The sequence below is a fragment of the Theropithecus gelada genome, chromosome 3 (genome assembly GCF_003255815.1).
Source record: "Theropithecus gelada isolate Dixy chromosome 3, Tgel_1.0, whole genome shotgun sequence".
NCBI lineage: Eukaryota > Metazoa > Chordata > Mammalia > Primates > Cercopithecidae > Theropithecus > Theropithecus gelada.
Window position 1 is genome coordinate 74998529 of NC_037670.1, and position 25515 is coordinate 75024043.

Below are 25515 nucleotides of genomic sequence, written 5' to 3' on the forward strand. Positions count from 1 at the left end.
GATGCCTTCATGTCCAAACTTCACAATCCTCTGGGACCCCAGGAACCTGCATGGGCACTGGAGGGAGCACGTGCTTAGTACTGGCTTGTAATTGACTGACGAAGTGAATGAATGAATGAATGAATGAACACAGGATGGCTTCTAGAAAAAAAAAAGACCAGGGCAAGGACAGAGGGTGTGAAGATCCTGCAAAGGCCAATGATGTTAAGAGCCCAGAGCTGGGTGGTGGCTGAGGGAGTGGAGAAGAGGCAGGAGTTTTAAGAGCTATTTTGATGGGACTCAGGAATATTGACTGCCAGTGAGGACTGAGGGAGACAAATAGGTCAAAAATGACTTGAAGCCTCTGGCCTTGGCAACTGGACACTGGAGTTTAGGGAAGGTAAGAGGAGAGCAGGCTTTTGAGAGAGGATAACAAATTTGATTTTGATCACATGAAGCACTTTGTTTATTAGAGCATTGTTTTAACTCCCTTATAACCACGATTATCCATATTTATTACAAAAGCAATAATATCAAAGAATGCTTTAAAATGCAATTAGATTTGTTTAATATAGATAAACTGTGAGTAATGAGATTGTTTTCATCATAATATAGGTGTCACACATTTCTCCTGGTAACTAAAAAAGATAAATGGGCAGATAAAACTTAACAGTAGAATAACCTAGAATAGTAAATTTTATTACTGGAAGTTTCTCCCTAGCGATGGACAAACTCAACCACATTTAACACATAAGGAAACCAGGGACAAGAGAGGCTGGCATTCTTCACTCTACAAATACTTAGGGCACTGACCATGTGCCAGGCACTTGCTTGGTGCTAGGGATATAAAAGTAAACATACAAGGTACCTGTACCCAAGGAGCTCACAGCCAAGATAATGGATGACAATGTCCTGAAAGCAGAAATTATCACACAGCTTAATAATTATTGTGAGAAATGCATGCTCAAGATGCAAGGTGCAACTCATCCAGGCTTGGGAGCAGCTCTTGTGAATGAGCTGACATGGAAGGAGATGCAGAAATCAGACAGACAGGTTATGAAGCAGCGTTCTAGGAAGTCCAAAGCGAGGGCAAGCCCAGTGCATTTAATGACCAAAGGAGTGAGAGTAAAAGGGAACTCTAGTCCTGGGTTTAGGAGACAATAGTCTCCTGATCCCCAGTTCAGTGCTATTTTAGAATAGTGCCTGTGTATTGACAAGTCTTTGAAGATTCAGCACATACATCAATACTCTTGCATAGAAAAAAAAGAAGCTTACATGGCTCGCGCTTTACCAGTGTAGACATTAGGATTCTCTAAACTGTCTTGCTTAAAATGTTTCTTTAGAGGAATAATTATTTCCTATTTTAGCTTTTCATTTCCTTCCAAATGTTTATATCAGTTGGGTCATGCCATACAATTCTTCAGTCGGGAAGGGATTTAAGGTATCATTTTTTTGGCAACCAAGGGAGTGCAGGGGAAGGGTGGAGTAGGGCTCAGTGGGAGCAATGCCCACCCTGGTGCAGCAATAAACGGGGCATTCTCTGCAGGGAACTTAAGAATTAATAATAAAATTGACCAAAATCCCTCTGCTTTTTATTATCACCACCAATTCTGAATAACGTCAACAATAAATACTTACTGCCAAGACAAACTTCTCTTACTGACCCCTCACTGTTTGCATGGCACTGCATTGTGTATATACCCGTGCATGCAGAAAACCAGCCCTGAACAGGCATTAGAAACACCCAAAGTGTCCATATTAGCCACAGTTAGCTCATATGGCCACACCGTCGCCATTCAATTTTCTTCTGTTAACATAGCTTGAGCAGTCAAAATCAGACATATCAAAACCCCACATCAATGTGCATCTTCCTGAAATTATATTTCTCTCCAATTAGCATTCTCATCTTGACTAGTCTCTATCTATCTCCAGCTGGGACCACAGGGGGCTGACATCCGATGCTGCCACTTCCCTATGCGCAGGTTCACCAGGAGCAGTCTTCGCTCATCTTCTCCAGTTGGGCTATCTGGCACGTGCTTGGAGGGGTAAACACCGAGGGATCTTTAATACCCAGCTGGATGTCAAAAAACCGCGTGGACAATATCACACTGTAGTTTTTGGTAAAGGTTTCCTGGACAGGATAGCAATCTTTGACTGTATAGATGCCAATCCAGGTTTCATCTATAAGAGGAAAAAAGTTGACTTTTGAATAAAGAAGACAGGCAAGAAGTTCATATTTTTTCTTGTGATGGCAAAAGGTACATAACATAAAATTAACCATTTTACCATTTTTAAGTGTTTGGTGACCTTGAGTACATTCACATTTGTTGAACAACCATCAGCACCATCCATCTCCAGAACTTTTTTTCATCTTCCCAAACTGAAACTCTGTCTCCGTCAAACACTAACTTCCCATTCCTCTTCTCCCAGCTCTTGAAACCCACCATTCAATTTTCTGTCTCTATGAATTTGACGATTCTACATGCCTCATGTAAGTGGGATTGTTCTGTATTTATCATTGTCTGCCTGCATTGTTTCTCTTAACATTATGTCCTCAAGGTTTACTCAGGTTGTAGCATGTGCTGGTGTTTCCTTTCTTTTTAAGGCTGAATAATATTCTGTTGTATGAATATACCACATTTTGTTTATCCATTTATCTGTTGATGAACATTTGGGTTTCCACCTTTTGGCAATTGTGAATAATGCTGCTGTGAACATGGGTGTACAAATATCTGTTTGAGTCTCTGCGTTCAATTATTTGGGAGATATATATATATATATATATGGAGTTGCTGGGTCATATGGCAGTTTTATCCTTCAATTTTTGAGAAATCACCATACTGTGTTCCACAGCATGAATGCCTGTGTGGTTAAAGCTGTCTTGGGATAGGCATATATCAGCAGCAGGGCAGAGAATGGCTTCACATAAAAGCAGGCTGGTTTGCACACTCATCATGATGGGAGTAGATCTGAACCCTGCAACTGTAGGAAGTGGGGGAAAGAAAAGAAGGCACCTGATTCAAATGTCTGCCTTAGGCAGATGCCTTCCATATCACAGACCTCCGGGTGACCATAAAATGTCAAAATCAAGGCTAAGTTCACAGGAGTCAAAGTGGCAGAGAGGTGCAGGTGGCACTAGAAGGCTGAGGTGTTTCAAATATGAAGCTTAGATCCCATTGCCACGTAGTGAGGAAAGTAACGTGCAGACTTAAGTGGAGGCTTTAAAAAAATTTTAATTAAGCGAATGTTTCCCTAAAAACTACCTTCCTTAAAGAACTTAAACCTTCTTTCCCATCATGCATCCTGAATACAATGCTTAGATCCTTTGAACGCTTACAGGATCTAGCTGACTTTCTGTCCGACCACTCCTGGACCACGATCTGCTCCTGGGGACCCCCGATGGAGTACTGGTCTTCAAAGGTGGAGTTCTGAGGAATGTCAAGAGGGTCCCAGGGCTCTGTCAGGGTCATCTTCGAGCACTGCTTGGTGGCTTGCTCAATCTGAAACATCACTCCATCCTTATACAGCAAAATATATTCAAATAATCTGAAACACAGATGGAAAGAAATAGTTTGGGACTTCATGTTACAATCATCTTGCGTTTTAACAGCACAACACCTTTGATAGATATTACTTTTGGAATAGAAAGAAATTGCTTGCTTGGCAATCACTTAACATTTATAAACACTAGACACATGAAACAACCTGTATATGAAATAATTAGAATTCAGAGGTCAGGCTGAGCATGATGGCTCATCCCTGTAATCCCAGCACTTTGGGAGGCTGAGGAGGGAGTATGATTCGAGCCCAGGAGTTTGAGACCGGCCTGGGCAACATAGTGAGACCCCTGTCTCTGAAAAAAAATTTTAAAAATTAGCCAGACATGGCAGTGCACAGCTGTAGTCCCAGTCACTTGGGAGGTTGAGGCAAAAGGATCACTTGAGCCTGGGAGGTCAAAGCTGCGGTGAGCCATGATCATGCCACAGCACTACATACATCCTGGGTGAGATCCTGTCCACCATCAAAAAAAAAAAAAAAAATACAGGTCAAAAGTGTATATTCACTGGACAAATTTTGACCAAGGACCTAGTGTATGCCAGACCCTGTGCTTAGCATACAAACATGGTGAAGATGTGGCCCTGGCTGAACAGCTGGTTTGTGAACTTTTGTTTACCCACAGGGACACAGAAGGACTTGACTCTTGTTTGGTGCAGTTTCTCTTGCAGCACTCAGTCAAGGAATTATGGGGGTATACTGAATGTAGGAAAAGAACACACTGAGGACTGGATGGACCGAGTGCCTGTGCCTCACTGCCTCCACTGCCGAGTAATCATGAGTAAGGGGCTTGGATGCACATAGCTGATCCAGCACGGGCGCAGCCCACATACCCTGCAGGGGCTGAGATGAGCAAGGACAAAAGCTGAGGAGACCCCAGAGCAAATGACTCCCTCAGCTGAATTTCTGTCCATGCTCTCGGCCTCCTCCCATGACTACCTGCTCAGCCTTCCTGGGGAGTGACAGGGAGATATTCAGAGGCTGAGCCCAGGAGTCACCAGCCATGCTGCTTCGGCATCAGTCCTGTATCTTTCTTAAAGCTGAGCCATCTTGGTGTTGGGGGAAGCCTGCTATGTTTCTATGCATTTCACTGTCAATCCAAATCTCAGGCCACAGCTGCTGGTCAAGCAAAGTGTGTCTTGCAGCCGTGACCTCAAAAAGTGAAAGCTGCAACACTTGAGGGCTGAAGAGCCTAGAGAGGTGACTTTTCATCAGCAAATAAAAATCGTCTACAAATTATCTGTGGCTTATGAGACCCAATGCACTAGAGGAGGCTTCAGGGAGGACGTGTGCTCTCCATCCCAAGCCTCAGCTTAAAAATTGTTTTCTTCAGGAAAAAATGTTATAAAGGGCTACTGTCTTTATAGTCAAAACACAGTCATGCATCACTTCATGATAAGCTTATGTTCTGAGAAATGTATCATTAGGTCATTTCATCATTGCACAAACATCATAGAGTGCAGTTACACAAACCTGGATGGTACAGTCTACTACACACCAAGGCTACACGGTATGGCCTACTGCTCCCAGGGTCCAAACCTGTACTGCATGCGACTGCACTAAATACTGGAGGCAACTGAAACACAATGGTAAGGATTTGTGTATCTAAACATAGAAAAGGTGCAGTAAAATTATGGGATAAAAGATAAAAAATGGTACGCATGTATAGGGTACTTGCCATGAATGGAGCTTACAGGACTGGAAGTTGCTCTGGGTAGGTGAGTGAGTGAGTGAGTAGTGAGAGAATGTGAAGGCCTAGGACATTACTATATACTACTGTATGTTTTATAAACATTGTACACTTAGGTTACACTAAATTTATAAAAACTATTTTCTTTTCTTCAATAATACATTAATTTTAGCTTCCTGTAACTTTTTAACTTTATATATATATATATTTAACTCTTTGACTCTTTTGTAGTAAGACAGCTTAAAACACACATTGCACAGCTATACAAAAATATTTTCTTTCTTTACATCCTTATTCAATATGCTTTTTTCTATTTTAAAATTTACTTTATTTTTAAAAAAACTTTTGTGTTAAAAATTACAATACAAACACAGATATTAGCCAGGCCTACACAAGCTCAGGATCATCAGTATCACCCTCTTTCACTTCCACACCTTGTCCCACTGGAAGGCCTTCAGGGCCAGTAACATGCATGGAGCTGTCACCTCCTGTGATAACAATGTTTTCTTCTGGATACTCCTGAAGGACCTGCCTGAGGCAGTTTCACAGTTATCTTTTATGTAAGTGAGAGCACATTCTAAAGTAATGATAAAAGTATAATACAGTAATTATATTCATGTGGCCAAAAACCATACGAAAAAAAGCTCAACATCACTGATCATTAGAGAAATGCACATCAAAACCACAAAAAGATACCATCTCATGCCAGTCAGAATGACTATTACTAAAAAATCAAAAAACAACAGATGCTGGCGAGGTTGTGGAGAAAAAGGAACACTTTTACACTGTTGATGGGAGTATAAATTAATTCAACCATTGTGGAAGACAGTGTGGCAATTCCTCAAAGACCTAGAACCAGAAATACCATCAACCCAGCAATCCCATTACTGTGTATATACCCCAAGGAATATATATCATTCTATTCTAAAGATATATGCATGCCTATGTTCATTGCAGCACTATTCACAATAGCAAAAGACATGGAATCAACCTAAATGCCATCAATGATAGACTGAAAATGTGGATAAAGAAAATGTGGTACATATACACCATGGAATACTATGCAGCCATAAAAAGGAACAAGATCATGTCCTTTGCAGGCACATAGGTGGAGTTGGAAGCCATTATCCTCAGCAAATTAATGCAGAAACAGAAAAGCAAATACCACAGGTTCTCACTTATAAGTGGGAGCTGAATGATGAGAACAAATGGACACATGAGTGAGCAACACACACTGGGGCTTGTTGGTAGAGCCTGGGGGATTGAGAGCATCAATAATAGCTAATGGATGCTGGGCTCAGTACCTAGGTGATGGGATGATCTGTGCAGCAAAACACCATGGCACACGTTCACTTGCGTAACAAATCTGTACATCCTGCACATGTACCCCTGACTTACAGTAAAAGTTGAAGGAAAAAAAAGCATAATATAGTAATTACTTATATGTTAGAATTGTATACAACTGGCAGCACAGTAGGTTTGTTTACACCACCATCACCCCAGACACGTGAGTAATGCATTGCGCTACCACATACTATGGCTATGAGGTCGCTAGGCAATAGAATTTTTCAGCTCCATTGTAATCTCATGGGACCACCATTGTATATGTGATCCTTCATTGACTGACACGTCATTATGAAGCACATCAATGTATTATTAGTAGCCATATGCTTCAGATTTCTATGAGATAGTATGGAAATATAAACATGACATCATTTTACACATTTGTATGTATCTTGCTTATTTCAGAAAAGATTTGAAATGGCTTACGAGGGTAAAAATAACCCAGATACATACCTTTAGAAGTGAGAATGAATATAGAAAGAAATATAAGTGTGCATTTTATGAGATATTGCTCAAAAATGGAGCTAATTTTTTATAATATGCATGCAGGGTCAACATAACACTGTTAGCCCTTTGAAAAAGTTTGGAGTTGTATTGTCACTGTTTTCTCATAACCAGCTAAATCGCTGGCACAACAGAGCCTAAGCACTGGCTGAAGAAACACAGCAACATTAACCCAACTCTTAGAGCATTGTTCATTTGTAAATGTGGGAATTGTTGTACATACACAAATCCTGTTCTGTGATACTTTTAATGACAAGTGGGCCACCCAAAATTGTCTTCATTGTTCTCCTCACCACCAGCAGTATCTTGTGCTTTCCCCAGTGCTAGGCATCTGGGCTAGAAAGGCATTCCTAGCGTTTGCTGATATCCCTGTTGTGTGCTTCTCAGACTGCAATGATTGTTCCCTGGAGAGTATGTAGCCATGTGCAGGAGAGGGGCTTTCCTTCTTGAGATCATCGCCAAATCCACAGGATCACAGAAGTGTCATTAACATAGTTTGACTGTGTCCCCACCCAAATCTCATCTTGAATTGTAGCTCCAATAATTCTCATGTGTCATGGGCGGGACCTGGGGGGAGGTAACTGAATCATGGGACCGGGTCTTTCCCATGCTTTTCTCCTGGTAGTGAATAAGTCTCACGAGGTCTGATGGTTTTATAAATGGGAATTCCCCTGCATAAGCTCTGTCTTGCCTGCCACCATGTAAGAAGTCCCTTTGCTCTTCCTTCATCTTCTGCCACTGTGAATCCATCAAACCTCTTTCCTTTATAAATTACCCAGTCTCAGGTATGTCTTTATTAGCAGCAGGAGAACAGACTAATACAGTCATCCTGGCCTCATATTTGTCATACATGTCATTCTAGCCTCATATTTGCCTCCCTCACCAGTGTTTACTAGACAGAAATGAGACAATGAGATTCTTTCCTCTCGACCTGTGTCATTATGACCGAGGTCTAATAGCCTCTTGTGTGACTGAACAGATCACATGTAAACTTAGAAGCTGAGGGAGGCTATTTTCCAAAATGCAAATGGAATGGGATTAAAGAATGAAGCAGAGAGAAGCACTAGCAAACTGGGATTCCAACAGTTGTTCATTTCCTGGATGCCCTTTTTTCCTGAGATGCTTGGAGCGCCCCCACTTACAGAGTTACAATAAGCTTCCTTTGTTCTAATAAACTTTCCTTCCTTTTTTGGCTTGCAGTTTTTTATGCTACTCAGTTCTATCATTTCTTTTTGTATATTTTTTTTTTTTTTTTTGAGATGGAGTCTTGTTGTGTCACCCAGGCTAGAGTGCAGTGGCGCGATCTCAGCTCACTGCAAGCTCTGCCTCGCAGGGTCACGCCATTCTCCTGCCTCAGCCTCCGAGTAGCTGGGACTACAGGCGCCCACCACCACGCCCGGCTAGATTTTTGTATTTTTAGTAGAGACGGGGTTTCACCGTGTTAGCCAGGATGGTCTCGATCTCCTGACCTCGTGATCCGCCCGTCTCGGCCTCCCAGAGTGCTGGGATTACAGGCTTGAGCAACCGCGCCCGGCAGTCCTATCATTTCTGACAGGGTCGAGGACTCCAGCACTCCATGGAGAACCCCAGGAAGCAGCTGCCAGCACAGCTGTGCTGGGAAAGGCCCGGCATGGCCCTGTGTGCCACCAAGGGCCACAGATGCCTGGTCAGTCACCTGCAACAGAAGGGCAGGGGACAGCAGGGAGGGAATATCACAGCTTCACTGTTTCCCTGAGGGCAGCTCTGCCCACATACAGAAGGAAAATTTAATTTTAAAATGAAAATTCTAGACCCGGAACAATCACTACAAAATGTTAACGTTTGTTAAATCTGGGTGGTCTGAACACAAGTGTTCGTTTTGGTATTCTCTGTACTTTTCTATGTTTTCAAAATATTTACTTTTTAAAAAAGTAGACATCATCTGATATTGAGGTTATGTTGACTGTACCTTAAGTTAAACTGAAAATAATAAATTAATGGAAAACAAAATAGAACTATATAATTCATTTGTTTTCAAAATCCCATGTGGATATAAATGCTAGTACTGCTTTATGATAAATTTTAGAAAACATTTTAAGGATACTGTAATGGCGTGTATGTTTATGTGAATATATTAACAGTTAGGACATAAGTCTCTCCATCACAAATAGAATACAGGGCCTGTGGCCTGACAGGGACCAAAGGTCAAAATGCAGAGATCAGCCACGGTTGAGATGAGTAATCAGAGTGGGGATGCTGTACGGGAATAACCCGAGGACCCAAGGGATTAACAGACTTTGAGAGGAACTGGATTCCTGGAGGCGAGATCAAAGCCTGGCTCTGTCACAGAGGCAATTGTGAGATGAGAGGCACCAACGCCCCCGCTGGGGCACAGTCAAGCAAGGTGAGACAGGGAGGCAGACCAGCCCAAGTCAACAACAGCAGGCAAACTTCGCCTCCTTCCTGGCCAGGCACCAAGCAAAGCACAGTTCACTGGGAGGGGCAGGCGAGTTCCCACAAAGGCCCTGCTGCTGCTGAGCCTCAGCTGTGAGCAAGGTCAGGTTGGCTAGGCCCCGCCAAAGGGTCAGAAGGCCAAGCTCTCCACGGCAACCACAACACACAGGACGGGCCAGCAGCTTGTTTTGCTTCTCACCATATGGGACAAAGGATTTTTGCTGCTTTTAATAAAATTCTCAGGTTACACTGACAATTTCCATTGTTTCCTGCAAATCCATTTCCCTAAAAGTAGGCTCTTGCATCACCATGTTTTCTGAAACACTAAAAATCTGGGGAAGTTTTCTTGCTTTTGAAAATAATTTTTTTTTTTAGTAAAATGGATTCATGATCAATATAAAAAAATGAAAACAATCTAGGGATGGAAAGGAAAGCAAAAATTGCCCAGAAACTCTAATTTGCAGAAATAACAACTCTGTACATGTGTCTGGACATATATTCTTCTAAATATATCTTTATGTACATCTTAATTTTTATATCTAATTTTTTATGCTTTAATTGTGGCAAGATACACATGACAAAAATGTACCATCTTAGCCATTTTTAAGTGTACAGTTCAGTAATGTTAAATATATTCACATTGTGGTACATCAGTCTCCAGAATTCTTGCAAAATTGAAACTCTATATCCATTAAACAATAATAACCCATTCCTCCCTCTCCCCAACTCCTGGCAACCACCATTCTATGAGCTTGGCTACTCTACATAGCTCATGTAAGTGGAATCACACAATATTTGTTCTTTTCAGTTAATATAATATCTTCAGAGTTTATCTGCGCTGGAGCATGTGTTGGCATTTCCTTCCTTTTTAAGGCAGAATAACATCCCACTGTATGTATACACCATATTTCATTTATCCATTCATCCACTGATGGATTCCTAGGTGTTTCCTAATTTGGGCTACTGTGAAAAATGCTGCTATAAACATAGGTGTACAAACACTGCATCGATTTTTCAATATGTACTCTACTCATTTTACGCAAATGTGTACCTATTTATTTGTTTTCTAACCGTGCATTTTAAATTCAACAATTTGCCCTTGTTAATCTTTTAAGTGAAAAGATAAATCTAATTTTTCTAATTTTTATCATAAAATATTTTAAATATGCAGAACAGTTGAAGAACTAGTATAATGACCACTTTTATGTCTGCCTCCTAGGCTCAACAATCCTCTATATTTTACTGTATTTTTTCTATTTTTCTAAGTATTTCCTTAAAACAAGAGCTTCTGCCACATGGTCCCAATAGGATTGTATCTTAGAAATAAAAATTCATTCCCTGATATCTGCTGCATATTCAAGTGGTGCCCCAAATACATCTTAAAGTTGGTTTTTCAAATCAGAGTCCAATTAAAGTTCAAGCATTATATTTGGTTATGTCTCTATCAAAAATCTGGAGCAGTACTCCTACCTTTTTATTTTCCAACATGACATTGACTCTTTGAAGAGTTCAGGTTTGCAGATATTCCACATTGTGGTTTTTTTTGGCAGTTTCCTCATGGTGTGATTTAAATTGCTCTTTGAGCTTTTGCCATTCTTATGAAATGGATATGAAGTCTAAAGGCTCTTTTTTATTTGAGTTCCAAGATATTTGTAAACAACATGTCATTGGTGAGGTTGTACACTTCAGACTTTATCATATCTGAAGACAGGTGATGTACCTTCCCACTATTAATGCTGCTAACTTTGATCACCAAGTTATATGGTAACTCCAGATATCTGTTATAAAAGTGTTTCCTTTTGCAATTGGCAAGTAATTGATGAGTCATACTTTGTGATGTTGGAAATGTTGTATTACCCAATAGTTATCACCTAATGGTTTTAGGTAAAACCATTTCCTGAATCAATTATTTCACTGGGAGTTGGGATCATAGTACCAATTGTATAGTAAATGACATCCATCTATCTTAATCTACTGAGTACCACACTGGACTCGTGGATTTATTATTTATTCAATGTAGGACAAACAATTAAAGTCATTATTCCTTTTGATGCTAAAATTTGCCCAAGTTTGGTCAGAGGGAGCTCCTTCAAGTTGGTATATGTATCTTCTGACATAATCCTATTGGTCTCTGAGTGCTTCCTGATGTTCTATGACACAAGGTGGCACAGGCTAACCTTGAACTTTCCCTGCCCCAGATCTGAAATCAAGCATTTCTCTAAAAAACTCTAGTTACCCTTAGTGGGGAAACAACTTAGAAACTGACATCAGGGCACTAGATGTGCTCATTGCCATTGAGACGTCATTGCTTTGAACGCTTTTCAGTAGTCAGAGTTTCCAATTTAAAAAAAAAAAAAAAACTCATGAATTAATATAGATATTTTCCATTTAAATTAACATTACAGGTTTTCCCCCTATTTTTTGTATTTATATATCTTTTCTCTTAAAATCAAAATCATGCTTCCTGAAAACATTGACAAAAACATTTATTTGCTTTATTCTATAATTTTGAAATAATAATAACTTCAAAACTATTATAAATAATAAAATTACCGAGAGAAGTTTAAGATTTCATTGTAGTTCTTCTTATCCTTAGAATATAATTCCCTAGTATCGAGAGTCAGTATTGTGTCAAAAATTTACTTAGAATAAGCCTATTCTCTGTGTGGTTATGTTTCCAGATTGATAGATCATTAGGTTCCTTTCTTTTAGTTTATTCCCAATTCAGGGGCTTCACACTTTTCCTCTCTGACTTTATTATTTAAATATGTAAAAATTTTCATATTTCAAAACTCAAAATGACAGAAAATGGTACATTGCGGCAAGTTCCTCTTCCATCCCTATCTCCTCTTCCCCATTCCTCATGCTCCTTATAGATAACACTTTTCAGCTGCTTCCATTTTGTTTTTCCTGCATGTCTGTCAAAAAATAAGCAAATGCATATGTGAATTATTATTTTCTCCTCTTCTTTACAGAAAGAGTAGCATGCTATATAGACTTTTTTGCATCTTGCTTTCTCCATTCCCCACTAATGCCTAGAGACTATCCTCATTTGTTTATGGCCATATAAATTTACTGTGAGCTAATATCATTATTTATTTAGCCAGTCTTCTACCAATAAACATTGAGTTGTTTCTATTCCTTTGATATTAACAAAAATAATGACCTTGCGTTGTGCTGTTTTCGAGTTGTATGTTTAGGGTAAATTATTAGATGTGGAATTACCAGGTCAAAAGGTAAAAGTATTTGTGGTTTTGTTAAATATTACCAGATTTCTCTCCACAGGGTTGTACCATTTTGCATTCCTATCAGCATTATATTATAGTGCCTTTTTTCTTTATAGTCCTGCCAACAGAGCATGTCGTCAAACTTAAATTTGTGCTAATCTGAGGAGTAAGAAATGGTATTTGACTACTAGGTTTTTGTTAAGAACATTTTTAGTAAGTATAATATCTATAAGAGGGATCTTTAAAAAGTTCACAGAAAAAGTGTATTATGAAAAAACTATGTATGGATTCCAACTTTTTTCACCAAAATAAACTCACAACACTTGTTATAACATGCCTAAACAGGATCTAGTTTGAGGCACTAAGAAGGATAAGACATCAGTCTGGATAGAGCTCCTATCAGAGCAACTTGCATTCTGCTAAAATGAAGCAAGAACAAATATTAAATTTATTTTGAGGCTCAAGTGGCAGAACGGTGAAATCACTGATGTTTTACAAAAAGTTTATGTGACATTGCTCCAAAGAAGCAGTTACAAATAAATAACTCATTTCACAAAGATAGGACTCAGTATTAAGATTAAGATTTAAGATTTAAGCCCATAGTGGCAGTTCATCCACATCAATTTGTGAGGAAAAAATAATCTTAGGCCAGGTGTGGTGGCTCACGCCTGTAATCCCAGCACTTTGGGAGGCCAAGGTGGACAGATCACAAGGTCAGGAGATTGAGACCATCCTGGGTAACATGGTGAAACCCCCTGTCTACTAAAAATACAAAAAAATTAGCCGGGCATGGTGGTGGGCCCCTGTAGTCCCAGCTACTTAGGAGGCTGAGGCAGGAGAACGGCATGAACCCAGGAGGCGGAGCTTGCAGTGAGACAAGATCCCACCACTGCACTCCAGCCTGGGCAACAAACCAAGACTCCATCTCAAAAAAAAAAAAAAAATGTTGATCATGCCCTAATTGTACAGGAGAAAATTATACAGGACAATTGTACAGGACAATTAACAGGAGAAACAATAGCCAGCACCACAGACACCTCAATTAGTTCAGCTTATACAATTCTGAATGAAAAATTTGAGTTGAGCAAACTTTTCACTCCCAAGGGTGCTAAAACAATTGTGGCCCAATCAGATGCAGACAAGAGCAGACCCTTCAGTGGAAATTTTATACAAGTGGTCAAGATCCTGAAGCATTTCTTCTACGAATTGTAACATGAGCTGAAATGTGGCTTTACCAGCACAATCCTGAAGACAAAGCAAAGTCGAAGCTATGGCTATCAAGTGGTAGAAGTGGTCCAGTCAAAGCAAAAGTAAGCTGGACAAGAGCAAAAGTCATGGTAAGTTTCTCTGGATGCTCAAGGCATTTTGCATGTTCACCTTCTGAAAAGCTAAAGAATGATAACATCTTCTTATTATGAGAGTGTTTTGAGAAAATTAGCCAAAGCTTTAGCAGAAAAATGCCCAGGGAAGCTTCACCAGAGCTTCTCCACCATATCAATGTTTCTGCTCATTCCTCTTATCAAACAAGGACAATTCCATGAGATTTTTGATGGGAAATCATTAATCATCCACTTGACAGTCCTGATTTGGCTCCTTCTGACTTCTTGTTTCCTAATCTTTAAAAATATTTAAAGAGGCTGGGTGCGGTGGATCATGCCTGTAATCCCAGCACTTTGGGAGGCTGAGGTGGACAGATCATAAGGTCGGGAGATCGAGACCATCCTGGCTAACATGGTGAAATCCCTTCTCCACTAAAAATACAAAAATTAGCCAGGCATGGTGGCAGGCACCTGTAGTCCCAGCTACTCGGGAGGCTGAGGCAAGAGAATGGCATGAACCTGGGAGGCAGAGCTTACAGTGAGCTGAGATCATGCCACTGCATTCCAGGCTGGGTGATAGAGCAAGACTCTGTCTCAAAAAAAAAAAAAAAAAAATATATATATATATATATATATATATAAAAAATATATATATATAAAATATATATATAATTTTTCTTCAGTTAATATGTAAAAAAGACTGCATTGACATGCTTAAATTCCCAGGACCTCACTTTGTTAAGGATGGACTAAATGGCTGGTATTATCACTTACAAAGGTGTATTAAAGTTGATGGGGCTTGTGTCAAGAAATAAGTTTATTTTTTTATTTGTATGTTTTAATTCTATTTTCCTATGAACTTGTAAAAGTCCCCTTGTACAACAGATTGCATAGATTTAAGGTGTGGAGCTTGAGAAATTTTTATGTGAACAATCTGAGTATCTCCAGCCCAGATCAAAGATAAGGCACCTCAGAAGCCTCCATTGTGCCCTCTCAGTCACTAACTTTTCAAAGAGCAGTGTAATTTTAATTCACCTCCTTTCATTATAGTTGGTGGAGTGTTCATATGTTAAGCATCATCTGATTTTATTTTTCCATGAACTGACTGTTCATTTCTCTGCACATCAGGATTTTTTCTCTTCTCTATTTTCTATAGATCATTAATTAATTAGCCTTTTGTACTTAATATAAATTGCCCCTATTTTCCCCTGCCATTTGTTGGTTTTATTTAAATTTTTTCTACAATGCAAAGGATTTTTCATTTTTAAAAGGCAAATTCCTTTTATTGTTTCTGGGTTTTGTCATATTTTTAAAAAGTTTCCTACTCTCAGATTATAAAGGAATGCATCAAGTTTTCTATCATAACTGTGTGGTTTTGTTTTGTTTGTTAGATCTTTAATCGGGTTTACAGTTTATTTTTACATATGGTGTGAGATGTGGATTCAGTTTTATCTTTTCTCAGTTGTTCCAACACCATTGATTAATAAGTCCATTTTTCCCCAGTGACTTGAGATGCCACCCTTATCACATACCTAATTTCCAGATGTATGTGGATCTATTTCAAGACTCTATTTTATTCCACTGAATAGACTATTTACACACCAATGTCACACTTTTTAATTACAGAGACTTACTAGTGTGTTTCAATATTTGGTCAAATTTACTGATCCTCCTCTTATGTCCTTCTTTTCCAAGGTTTTCCTATGTTTGGGTTTTTTAATTTTTGCATATGAAATTTAGAATCAACTTAGCTGAAAAAAAATCCTGCTATTTTGCATTTATTGGAATTGAGTGAAATCTAGGGGAATTGGTACCTTTATGATGTTGAATCATCCTATCGTTCCAAAAAAGGAGTGTTTTAATTTTTTCTTATACAAGTTTTGCACATTTCCTTTAAATTTGTTTCTAAGTAGTTGATCTTTTGTTGTCACTGTTGCTGTTTTAAATGACACTTTCTCTTACCCTATCATTCTAGCAAGGTTATTGTTTGTGTATATGAAGACTATTGATTTTTCATGTTAATTTTACATATGGTCACCTTACTCTTATTGTCTGAATTAGTTTTATGTTCAGGTCTTTTGTGTCTTCCAGGTATACTATATCCATATCATTGATAGAGATGGTTTTCAATTTCTTCTTTTCTAATCCCTTACTACGAATTACTTTGTCTTCTCTGTCTATACTGGTCAGTAAATCCAGCCCAATATTAAATAGAATGTAAGTAATGGGCATCCTTGCCTTCTTCCTGAGTTTAGCAGAAAAAGGGCTATGGTTTCAAGTAAATTAAGAACTACACAGGTTGTACTATGTTAAAGGAGCATCCATCAGTTCCTACTGAATCCATTGTATTAGGAATATTTGTTGAATTTTATCAACTGCCTTTCTGCCAGACTAAGGCTATAATCACATGATTATTTTATAGATGTTTATGGATTTTCTAAAATTGAACCATCTTTGCACTCCTGGAAACCTCACTTGATTACAATGTATTATTTTTTTAATGTGCTGCTGGACTTAGTCTGCTATTAAGGAATTTTTAATCACTTATTATATCAATATTCACAAGTGAAATTGCCTTACAATAATTTTAACAGATTCACATTTCCCCATTTCCCTTGCATATATATATATATATGCCATGATTTGCTAGTTTCCAGCTCATGTCCATTTAGATTATTTCTACAGTTTTGTTAATATTAATGATGCTGAATATGAATTGGAGATAAAACCTTTTACCTTTCTGTGTTTATATCCCAGCAAAAAATTTATAGAATGGGACCACAGGATCAAAGGAAATTCCCATATCATATTTTATGAGACACTACTAACTGTCCCACCTCCCCACCCCCACCCAAAGAAAACACTGGAATTTTTAACTGGATGCAGAGCTTCATTAATTTCTCTGCATTAGAAAAGATACTAAAAGTTTACCCTACTAGGAACAGGGAAAAAAACTTTCTAATTTTCTTAATTTAGCATAAAATTTACAGACAATGTAAAAGGTTAAAAAGCTTAGGTCAAAGAATCAAGCTTCCCAGTTTACTACTGATGAGCTGTATGATCATAAATGTCATCTCTCTACTTCTCATATGGAAAGGGAGACCAAAAATTTGAAACTTATGACATTCTTATGAACAGAATGTGAGATAATAGATATAAAATTGTTATATAAATGTAAGTCATCATAACCATGACAAGAAAATCTCATATTTGTGTTTATTGTCATCAGTTAACGTTTAACAGGGAAACAAATCATTTAACATGTACACATATGAATTGCTCTACTACGTAACAAAGAAGGGCTAATTCATCCAGGTGGGATAGAGAGATGAAGGACAGAACATTCTGAGTACTATGGTGGGCCCCTTCCTAAAAGACCCAGCAGGCATTTGTACCCCTTCTCCCTTGTCTGTCTCTCAATATGGAGGTTGAGAAAATCATACTGAGTAGTCCCTCGACTCCATGGAAGATTGGAGCCCTGCAGATATCAAAATCTACAGATGCTCAAGTCCCTTAGATAAAATGGTTTAATATTTAGATAATATGCATAGTTTAGTATAACCTATGCATATTCTCCTGTATACTATAAATTATTTCTAGATTATTTATAATCTTTATACAATGTAAATGCTATATAGTGATTATACTCTATATTTTTATTTGTATTATTTTTATTGTCATAGTTAACTTTTTTTTTTTTAAGACAGAGTTTCACTCTGTCACCCAGGCTGGAGTGCAATGGAATGATTTTCGCTTACTGCAACCTTTGCCTCTCAGGCTCAAACAACCTTCCTGCCCCAGCCTCCCAAGTAGCTGGGACCACAGGCACATGCCACCACACCTGGACCTTTTACATAGTTTTTGTAGAGATGGGGTTTTGCCATATTGCCCAGGCTGGTCTCAAACTCCTGGCCTTAACAGATCCTCTCACATCAGCCCCCCAAAGTGCTGGTATTACAGGCATGAACCACCATACCTGGCCATTTTTAATTTTTTAAAAGAATATTTTCCATCTGTAGTTGGTGGAATCCACGGATATGGAATCCATGGATGCGGAAGGCTGATTGTACTCATTTTCTTAGTCTCCCTTAGAGCTAAAGGTATCTGTTTCTGGCTTTGAAGATCTAAAGGAAAGTCTGTAATGAGAGAGAATCCTCTGGAGATTCCTCCTCTCTCTCAAAGGAAAAAGAAAAAAAAGGGAGAGTCCTTGTTCCAGGGAAGCTACTCCCTTCACTTCCTGTCTTTGAATGTAGTTGGGAGAGGACATAATGCTTGGAGCAGAGGCAGCCATCTTGAAACCATGAGGCAACAAGTCAACATGCAATCTTGCAACTATGAGCCATCATGCTAAGAATGGTAGAGTAAGGGGATGCAGATAAGCCTGGGGTCTTGATGAAACTGTTGAATCAGACCTAGGAACATGTATCCCAAGAATTCTGGAGTAAACAACAAATGTTCTTATATTTTAGCATTTGCTAGTCAGATTTTCTGACACTTATAGCTGTAAATATCCTTAATGAAATGAATAAAAACCACTCCTTTGTGGATAACATCTACTCAATTCATTACAAAAACTCTATGAGAGCCTTCCCTCTCAGAATGAGCAGGGCCCATAGATTTGACTAATCCTAGAAACCAAAATACCAGAGCCTGGCCTGGGTGTAGGTGAACCTGAGCATTTACTGCCTTCACAGTCAAGAGACAAGTGTTTTTCTGTCATGATTTGGAGTAGTTAGGAAAAAAAGAACACATCCAAAGCAGAGGTTACAGACTGGCAAATTCAGCTGGTTGAACATATTACTAGCATTTTTATTTTTTTTTAACTGACGAGAAAATATGAGGCTCAGAGCATAACTTCGTAGTTAAGTATGGGGTCAACCAGACTCATTCTAACTCTTAAACACTATGTGCCTTCTCGCTCTCAACGGGGGGAAGGAGTGATTCTTCCCATCCATGTAGAACTGCTTGGCCATCCAAAATATATTAAATTACAGAAAAGGGAGTAGACAAATATTATATTGTGATTACAAAAGGACTTTGGTCTTTATGGAAAAAATTGAACAAACTTTGGATTTGTTTAATACGCACAATAATAGATTAGTAATGCATGCTGGCCATCTGACTCTCAGGAGGAAGAATTGAGCTGCGGCCACTTGCCACGCTGGCGTATACTAAATTTGAGTTACACCCTGCAATGATTATGAGACATAAAAAAGAAAAAACAGTATTTCAAAATTGTGTTAGATATAAACTCATCGTGCATATTGTTGCCAATCACATATAACAAAAGGAAAATTAAATTACTTAAGAATGCAGCCTGAGGAAAAGCAAAATCAAAGAATAATTATGTTTGCCATTTAAGAAACTGTAAGGTGATGGGCCTCCATGACTTGGATTCTAGTTCAAAAGATGAAAAAAAGGGCTTGAGAAATTGAAGAGCTTTTTTTCCCCAAAATATATCTGGATGAATATTGGCAATGTGTAGGCGAATACTCTTTCATCTGATGAAAGATAATAAAAAATTTCTCATGAGACAGTAGTGCAGGCTGGCTTTTGTTTTACCACCACGAAAAGAAACAGCATCATTAGTACTGAGATATCCAGGTTGCCATGGTGCTCCGTGGCTTCTAGAACGACACAGCAGGGGGTATTCTAAGAAGGATGGGAAGGACAATGCAGAGTCAGCATGATGCCATTTAGCAGAAATAGATCAATTCCCACCATGTTGAAATATAAACTCATGCAAACTCTTCCAGCTAACATTTAATGAAACTCTGAAATATAAATCTTATTTTTTATTTTCACTGGGATTTGGGATAGACTGTGTTTACAATTGAAAAGGAATAATGTGTGACCACAAGGATAGCTTTCTGATGAAAAATATCATTATCAAAATAAAAAATACAAGCGGGGTGCAGTGCCAAGGGCCTGTAGTCCCAGATACTTGGGAGGCCAAGGTAAGCAGACCACTTGAGCCCAGGAGTTTGAGGCCAGCTTGGGCAACATAGTGAGATGTCATCTCTAAATAAATAAGTAAATAAACTAAAAAATTAGAAATTAAAAATGTAGTCATGGCAGTGTAAAGCAGATTGCGGCAAAAACAAAAAATGAAAACAACAACAACAACAAAAAACCACCCCACAGACAGTGACTTAGAGGGTATTATTGTAGAATTCAGAGGGGAAAAAAACATATGAAATAATGAAAAGGCTAAAGCAAAGAAGACATTTGGAAGACAGATGTAATGTAAGAGAACCAGAACAGATAATCAGAAAGAGATTCTGTAAGGAACCAAAAGAAAGCAGAGTATCAAACCTCCAGAAATACTAGATGAAAGTTCCCGACTGGGTGCAGTGACTCACGCCTGTAATCCCAGCACTTTCGGAGGCCAAGTTGGGCAGATCACGAGGTCAGGAGACCGAGACCATCCTGGCTAACACAGTGAAACCCCTTCTCTACTACAATAAAATAAATAAATAAATAAATAAATAAATAAATAAATAAGGCGGGTACGGTGGTGTGCGCCTGTAGTCCCAGCTACTCAGGAGGCTAAGGCAGGAGAATCGCTTGAACCCAGGAGGCAGAGGTTGCAGTGAGCCAAGATTGCGCCACTGCACTCCAGCCTGGGTGACAGTGTGAGACTCTGTCCAAAAAAAAAAAAAAAAAGTTCCCCTAAAACTTACATCTTGCCTGGAGATGTTAATAAAATTCAGGGATAATAGAAACAGCCTTCAAAAACATAGGCAGAAAAAAAGATTACTGAAAGGAAACCAAGTTTAATTTGGAATTTGGTATTTGACTTCTTTTTTTTTTTTTTTTTTTTTTTTTTTTTTGAGACGGAGTCTTGCTCTGCCGCCCAGGCTGAAGTGCAGTGGTGCAATCTCAGCTCACTGCAGCCTCTGCCCCCCAGGTTCCAGCGATTCTCCTGCCTCAGCCTCCTGGGTAGCTGGGATTACAGGCGCGTGCCACCACGCCCAGCTAATTTTTGTATTTTTAGCAGAGACAGGGTTTCACCATGTTGGCCAGGCTGGTCTCAAACTCCTGACCTCAGGTGATCCACCGGCCGCAGCCCCCCAAAGTGCTGGGATTACAGGCGTGAGCCATCGCACCCAGCCTCAGACTTCTCTTTGAGAGCTGTAAATGCCATAAACATATATAAGCAAAAAGACTATTTTTACCCAAATTGTATACACCAAAAAAATCATTATTTAAATGGCAATAAGTAGACATGGTCAGACATTGAAAATCTCTGAAAGTATGCAACCTTAGTGTGTTCTTTGAAAAAAAAATTGAATCATTTCTCTAGCTGACTAAAACATGAATTGAAATCAAGGTAAATAAGAAAATTAGTATAAAATAAGTTGCATTGAACTATAAAAGGAGTAAAATGGCTTGTTTTTCTAAAATAGAAGACCTGGTGACAAAGCTCCTTATAAACTTATGCAAACACACACACTATAAAAATTCCTCTGTGTTTTAGCAACTGCAGAAATTGACCTTTTTGAGTGAGGCTTGATTCAGCATGATGAAAGAGGACTACAAACCACCAAAACACTTCTAATTCATTTCAATATACTAAGTGGAACCTAAATAAATACTTGTCCTGTGCAAAAGGAACTGTGTTCCGATGTCCGAGAAGTGGATTCCCACCCTTCATTTCCTAACTCCTTAAGGAGAGTTGAAACCTCAGAATGGTGAGATCTCTGGGGTCCAAGGGTAAGCCAGGTCATGCCTGAAGCTGGGCTAGGATGAGAACCTCTATTCAAAAGGACAAGGTGTGTGACAAGGGACAGGTGGGGGGCTTGACTGTGAGAAGAACTCCCACACCTACAGGAAACACAACCCATGCCAAGACACAGCACTTGATGTGACATTTCCAGTGGATATGAAATCTGGGGCAGATTCTCTTCCCCCATCCTTCACTCCCAAGAGTGCCAACTGGTAGAATCTTTCACTGCTCCACAGCCCTGTTTCTTCTGAAATGAGAGCTTCCATCCTCTCATGCTTTCTCCACATTCGCTGCCTCTGCCTCCCACTTCAAGCAGGGTCCTTCTGCCAAGAGTTGCCCTAGAGTTGCCCAAGTGCTGCTGCCCTTGACTTCAGCCAGCCCAGAGACTCTGGGGTGTCATTGGCCCCTTCTGCCTTTCTCAGCCTGAATGTCCTGGCCCATCAGCATCTTGGTGAGACACTCTGGGAAGCAGTATTGTTAAGCAACCTGGAAGGGACTTGCATCCACTATATCTTCTCCCAGATGCCATGGCAATGAGCCTGGGGATTCATGGTGCCACAGATACTTTTCATAAGTTATATGTTACCTATTGCTGACAGTGTTGCGTCAGGCAGAGAGGTGTGCCCTCGGCCCTGCACCACCAGCTTCCCATCTGCCAGTGGCATCCCTGGTGGCTTCTGAGATGCTCTGGAGCAGTGTCTTCCCTGAGAGAGCTGGGTCTGTGACTCTGGTGCCTCTTCTGAGGTGAGCTTTTGGCTGTAGTTCATTGGCAGGGCTCATGTTCTAGAACTCTACCAGAAGATCTAACTTTAAGCCACAATAAAAGCAGCCTTCTGTGAGCAGGCAGGAGTCATCCAAAGCATCATATCCTTTTCCTCCAGGAGAAGTTGCCTTCTTTAGGGAAGCCATCATCCCAAGAGTTTCTTCTTTCTTTGGGGGGCCTGAGGGTAACTTAGGCACCCTGCTAAGGATCTGATTCCTCTTCAGATGGCCTCCCGACTCAAAGAGGCACTGCTTCTGAGAAACTGTGAGTGCTTTGGAAATAAATCTCAAATGCCCACATTGGGTGAAATTCCCCAAAATTGAAATTGAGGCACAAGAGAGATACTGAAGACAGTGTCTGATGAGAGGGCAGTTGGGGAGTGGCTCATGGGCGAAAGGAGTTTGGGGCATCCACTCTCTGGGGGTGGTGGTGTGCCCTCCCAGGGAAGCTCTACTTCAACCCTACTGGAAAACTTTGCAAAACACTGCAGTGTAATTCGATGTCAAAAATCATTCTTAACATAGAAGAGGTATAACATAACATATAAATGAGAAACCATGAAACCATTACATAAATCTATCGTTTTATTGTCTAAGAAATTTAATTATAAAGAAGAAAGGAAAGAAAATACATATCTATTATTTAGATATCCTTCCACAATGAATGTATATTATCAGTTATTCATTTCCCTCATTCACTGATTCAAAAAAAAATTAGTCAGGCCCTGCTCTTAGCTGTTAGAAAATGGAGCTTGGGAATCGCCTTCTCCGACATTAGAACACAGTTCCTTTTGTACGGGGCAAGCATTCATTTAGGTCCCACATAGTATGTTGAAAAGAATGTAAAGTGTTCTGAGGAGTTAGAGATACAGCAACAACCATACAAAACCCCTGGCCTTATGGAGCCTTACTGTGCGTGAGGGAAGGTAGGGGAGATGAAGGAACAAACTTTAATATTAAACTCTCTGCCAGATAGTCGTAAGTGCCTTAGATATATTAACATAAAGCAGTTAGGGGGCACTGAGAATGTTGAGTGGAGAAACAGTTTAATTTGGGAGTAGGTCATGCAGCTTCTTAGGAAAAAGGCTTCCGAGGCAGAGGCAATGACAGATTCAAGTGCCAATGGGGTCAGTGTGCTGAGGTCAGGTCCACAATGAGTGAGCTGGTGACAGAGATAAGGTAGGGAAGAGGCTGGGGAGCAGATCCTGAGCCAAGGAGTGGCATGACATATTTTCAAGAGAACCCTGGGGTTTCTATGTGGAGAAGAGACTAAAGGGGGCAAGGTCAGAAGCGGGAAGACCTGTTAGGAGGCTATCATAAACATCCAGCCAAGACATAATAAAGGTTTGGACCAGAATAACCATGGAGGTATGGTCAGATTCAGTATATATCAAAATTAGGGTATAGGTAGAAACGTAAAGAGATGAGAACCTGAGCCCTGGGAGAGTCCACTATCAGCAGTCCAGAGAAGAGCAGAGAGAGCAACAAGGCTTGAGGAGAGGAAAAAAGGTGGGAGGAGGAAAACCAGAAAACCAGCAGGTTGAAAATCAAGTGAAGAAAGTGCATCAGGATTGGGGAATTAATCTACAATAAGATGAGGACTGATCAAAGATTAGTTGATTAGTAATGTACAGCCTCTTGCTTTTGACCAGAGTATTTTCAATAGAATGGTGAAAAAGTGATTGGAGGTTTTTCAAGAGAGCATAGGAGTACAAAAATTGTAGTTAGCAAGAGATTTGCTTTAAATAGAAGAGGAGAATGAGATTTCAGCTGGTAAGATCAAGAGAAGTTATTTTTATTTAAAGATGGGTAAAATAAAAGAAAATGTTAAGGGAGAAAATAGAAATTTTTTACTGGAATTGGTGAAATCTAAGACTATTATATTTATTCCAGGAAAAACAAACCACTAATTGGTGGAATATTTTCAGATCTTTGGGCACTTTGCCCCTGACCACCGTCCTCAAGGTCAGAATCAGGAAGAAACAGCTCAAGGTTATTGGAGAAAGTAAAGATGTTTTCAAAGCAGTATAGTGACCACCTCTGGCTTCCATTTGTAAATTAGTCTTACATTCCATCAGCCTCCTTACTCTCCTGGGCTTATCTTCTTTGGATCTTTTTTCCCTAGTGCCTGCTTCTCCCTCCCCATCTCAGCATTAGTTCTCTGAAATCCAGGGTCTATAGACCCACTGAATTAAGTCCCTTAAATCAAACTTTGTGTGCTTCCAAGAAAATCTGTTTCTTGAAGAAAAACTCAAATACTGCAAAACTCAAGTACTGCAAATCAGCATGGTTTATTCTTTGAGGATCAGGAGGCCACAAGCAGTCAAGACTTACTGAGCTCATAAAAGAATATGCTAGCTCCAGCCATCTGAGACCAAAATGATGGAATAAAGGTCAAAGGAGAAGTCATTCTCCTAATATTCACAAAGTCATGATTTCTTAAAATGAAAATCCAATCCATGCAAAACAAAATTCATGATCAAATAGATTTATTGAGCACTTTATATTCGTCTGCCTCCCCCAGCCACACAGAGACACCCTCTGAGGATCTGTAATGATGACATATTGAGAAGCCCAAAGGAATATAAACATATGTTAAGAACATAATTTGACCTTCTCCTTTCTCTTGAACAATTTAGACTAAAGCCATTAGGTAGGACCAAGGAAGATATGCTTCTACATGGGCTGGCCTGGAGTGCGGAGCCCATGTGTGAAGGAGACAGCATAACGATACATGACTGGTTACCTACTGCAATTGCATATTACGAGCCAGTTTTCTCACTGTCTGAGAAGGGAGTAGCAAAAATGAAAGGGGAAAAAAAAACTAGAATGGACCATGTAGTGTTGGATTAGAAAGAAAGCATCAGTTTAAACACCTCTATGGATTAGAACTGGAGGTTCAGAAATAAATATAAATGTAAATGTGTATATATGTATGAGTGTGTGGGGGGAGGGGTGTGTGTATTCAAACTT

At 39.5% G+C, this 25515-nt stretch overlaps 1 protein-coding gene across 3 annotated transcripts in view; it reads right to left on the bottom strand.

Moving 5' to 3' along the window:
* Positions 1-416: 416 nt before the first annotated feature.
* The window catches only part of EPDR1 (ependymin related 1), a 31746-nt gene continuing 6647 nt past the window's right edge, over positions 417-25515 (bottom strand). For 2 of the 3 annotated variants that reach the window (XM_025378790.1, XM_025378793.1), the window contains exons 2-3: positions 3317-3525; positions 417-2160 (exon numbers count right to left, since the gene is read on the bottom strand). In XM_025378790.1, coding sequence (XP_025234575.1) covers positions 1964-2160; positions 3317-3525 — 406 coding nt within the window. In that variant the 3' untranslated portion in view covers positions 417-1963. The remainder of the gene's footprint in view (positions 2161-3316; positions 3526-25515) is intronic. The other variant, XM_025378792.1, reaches the window with a different exon arrangement.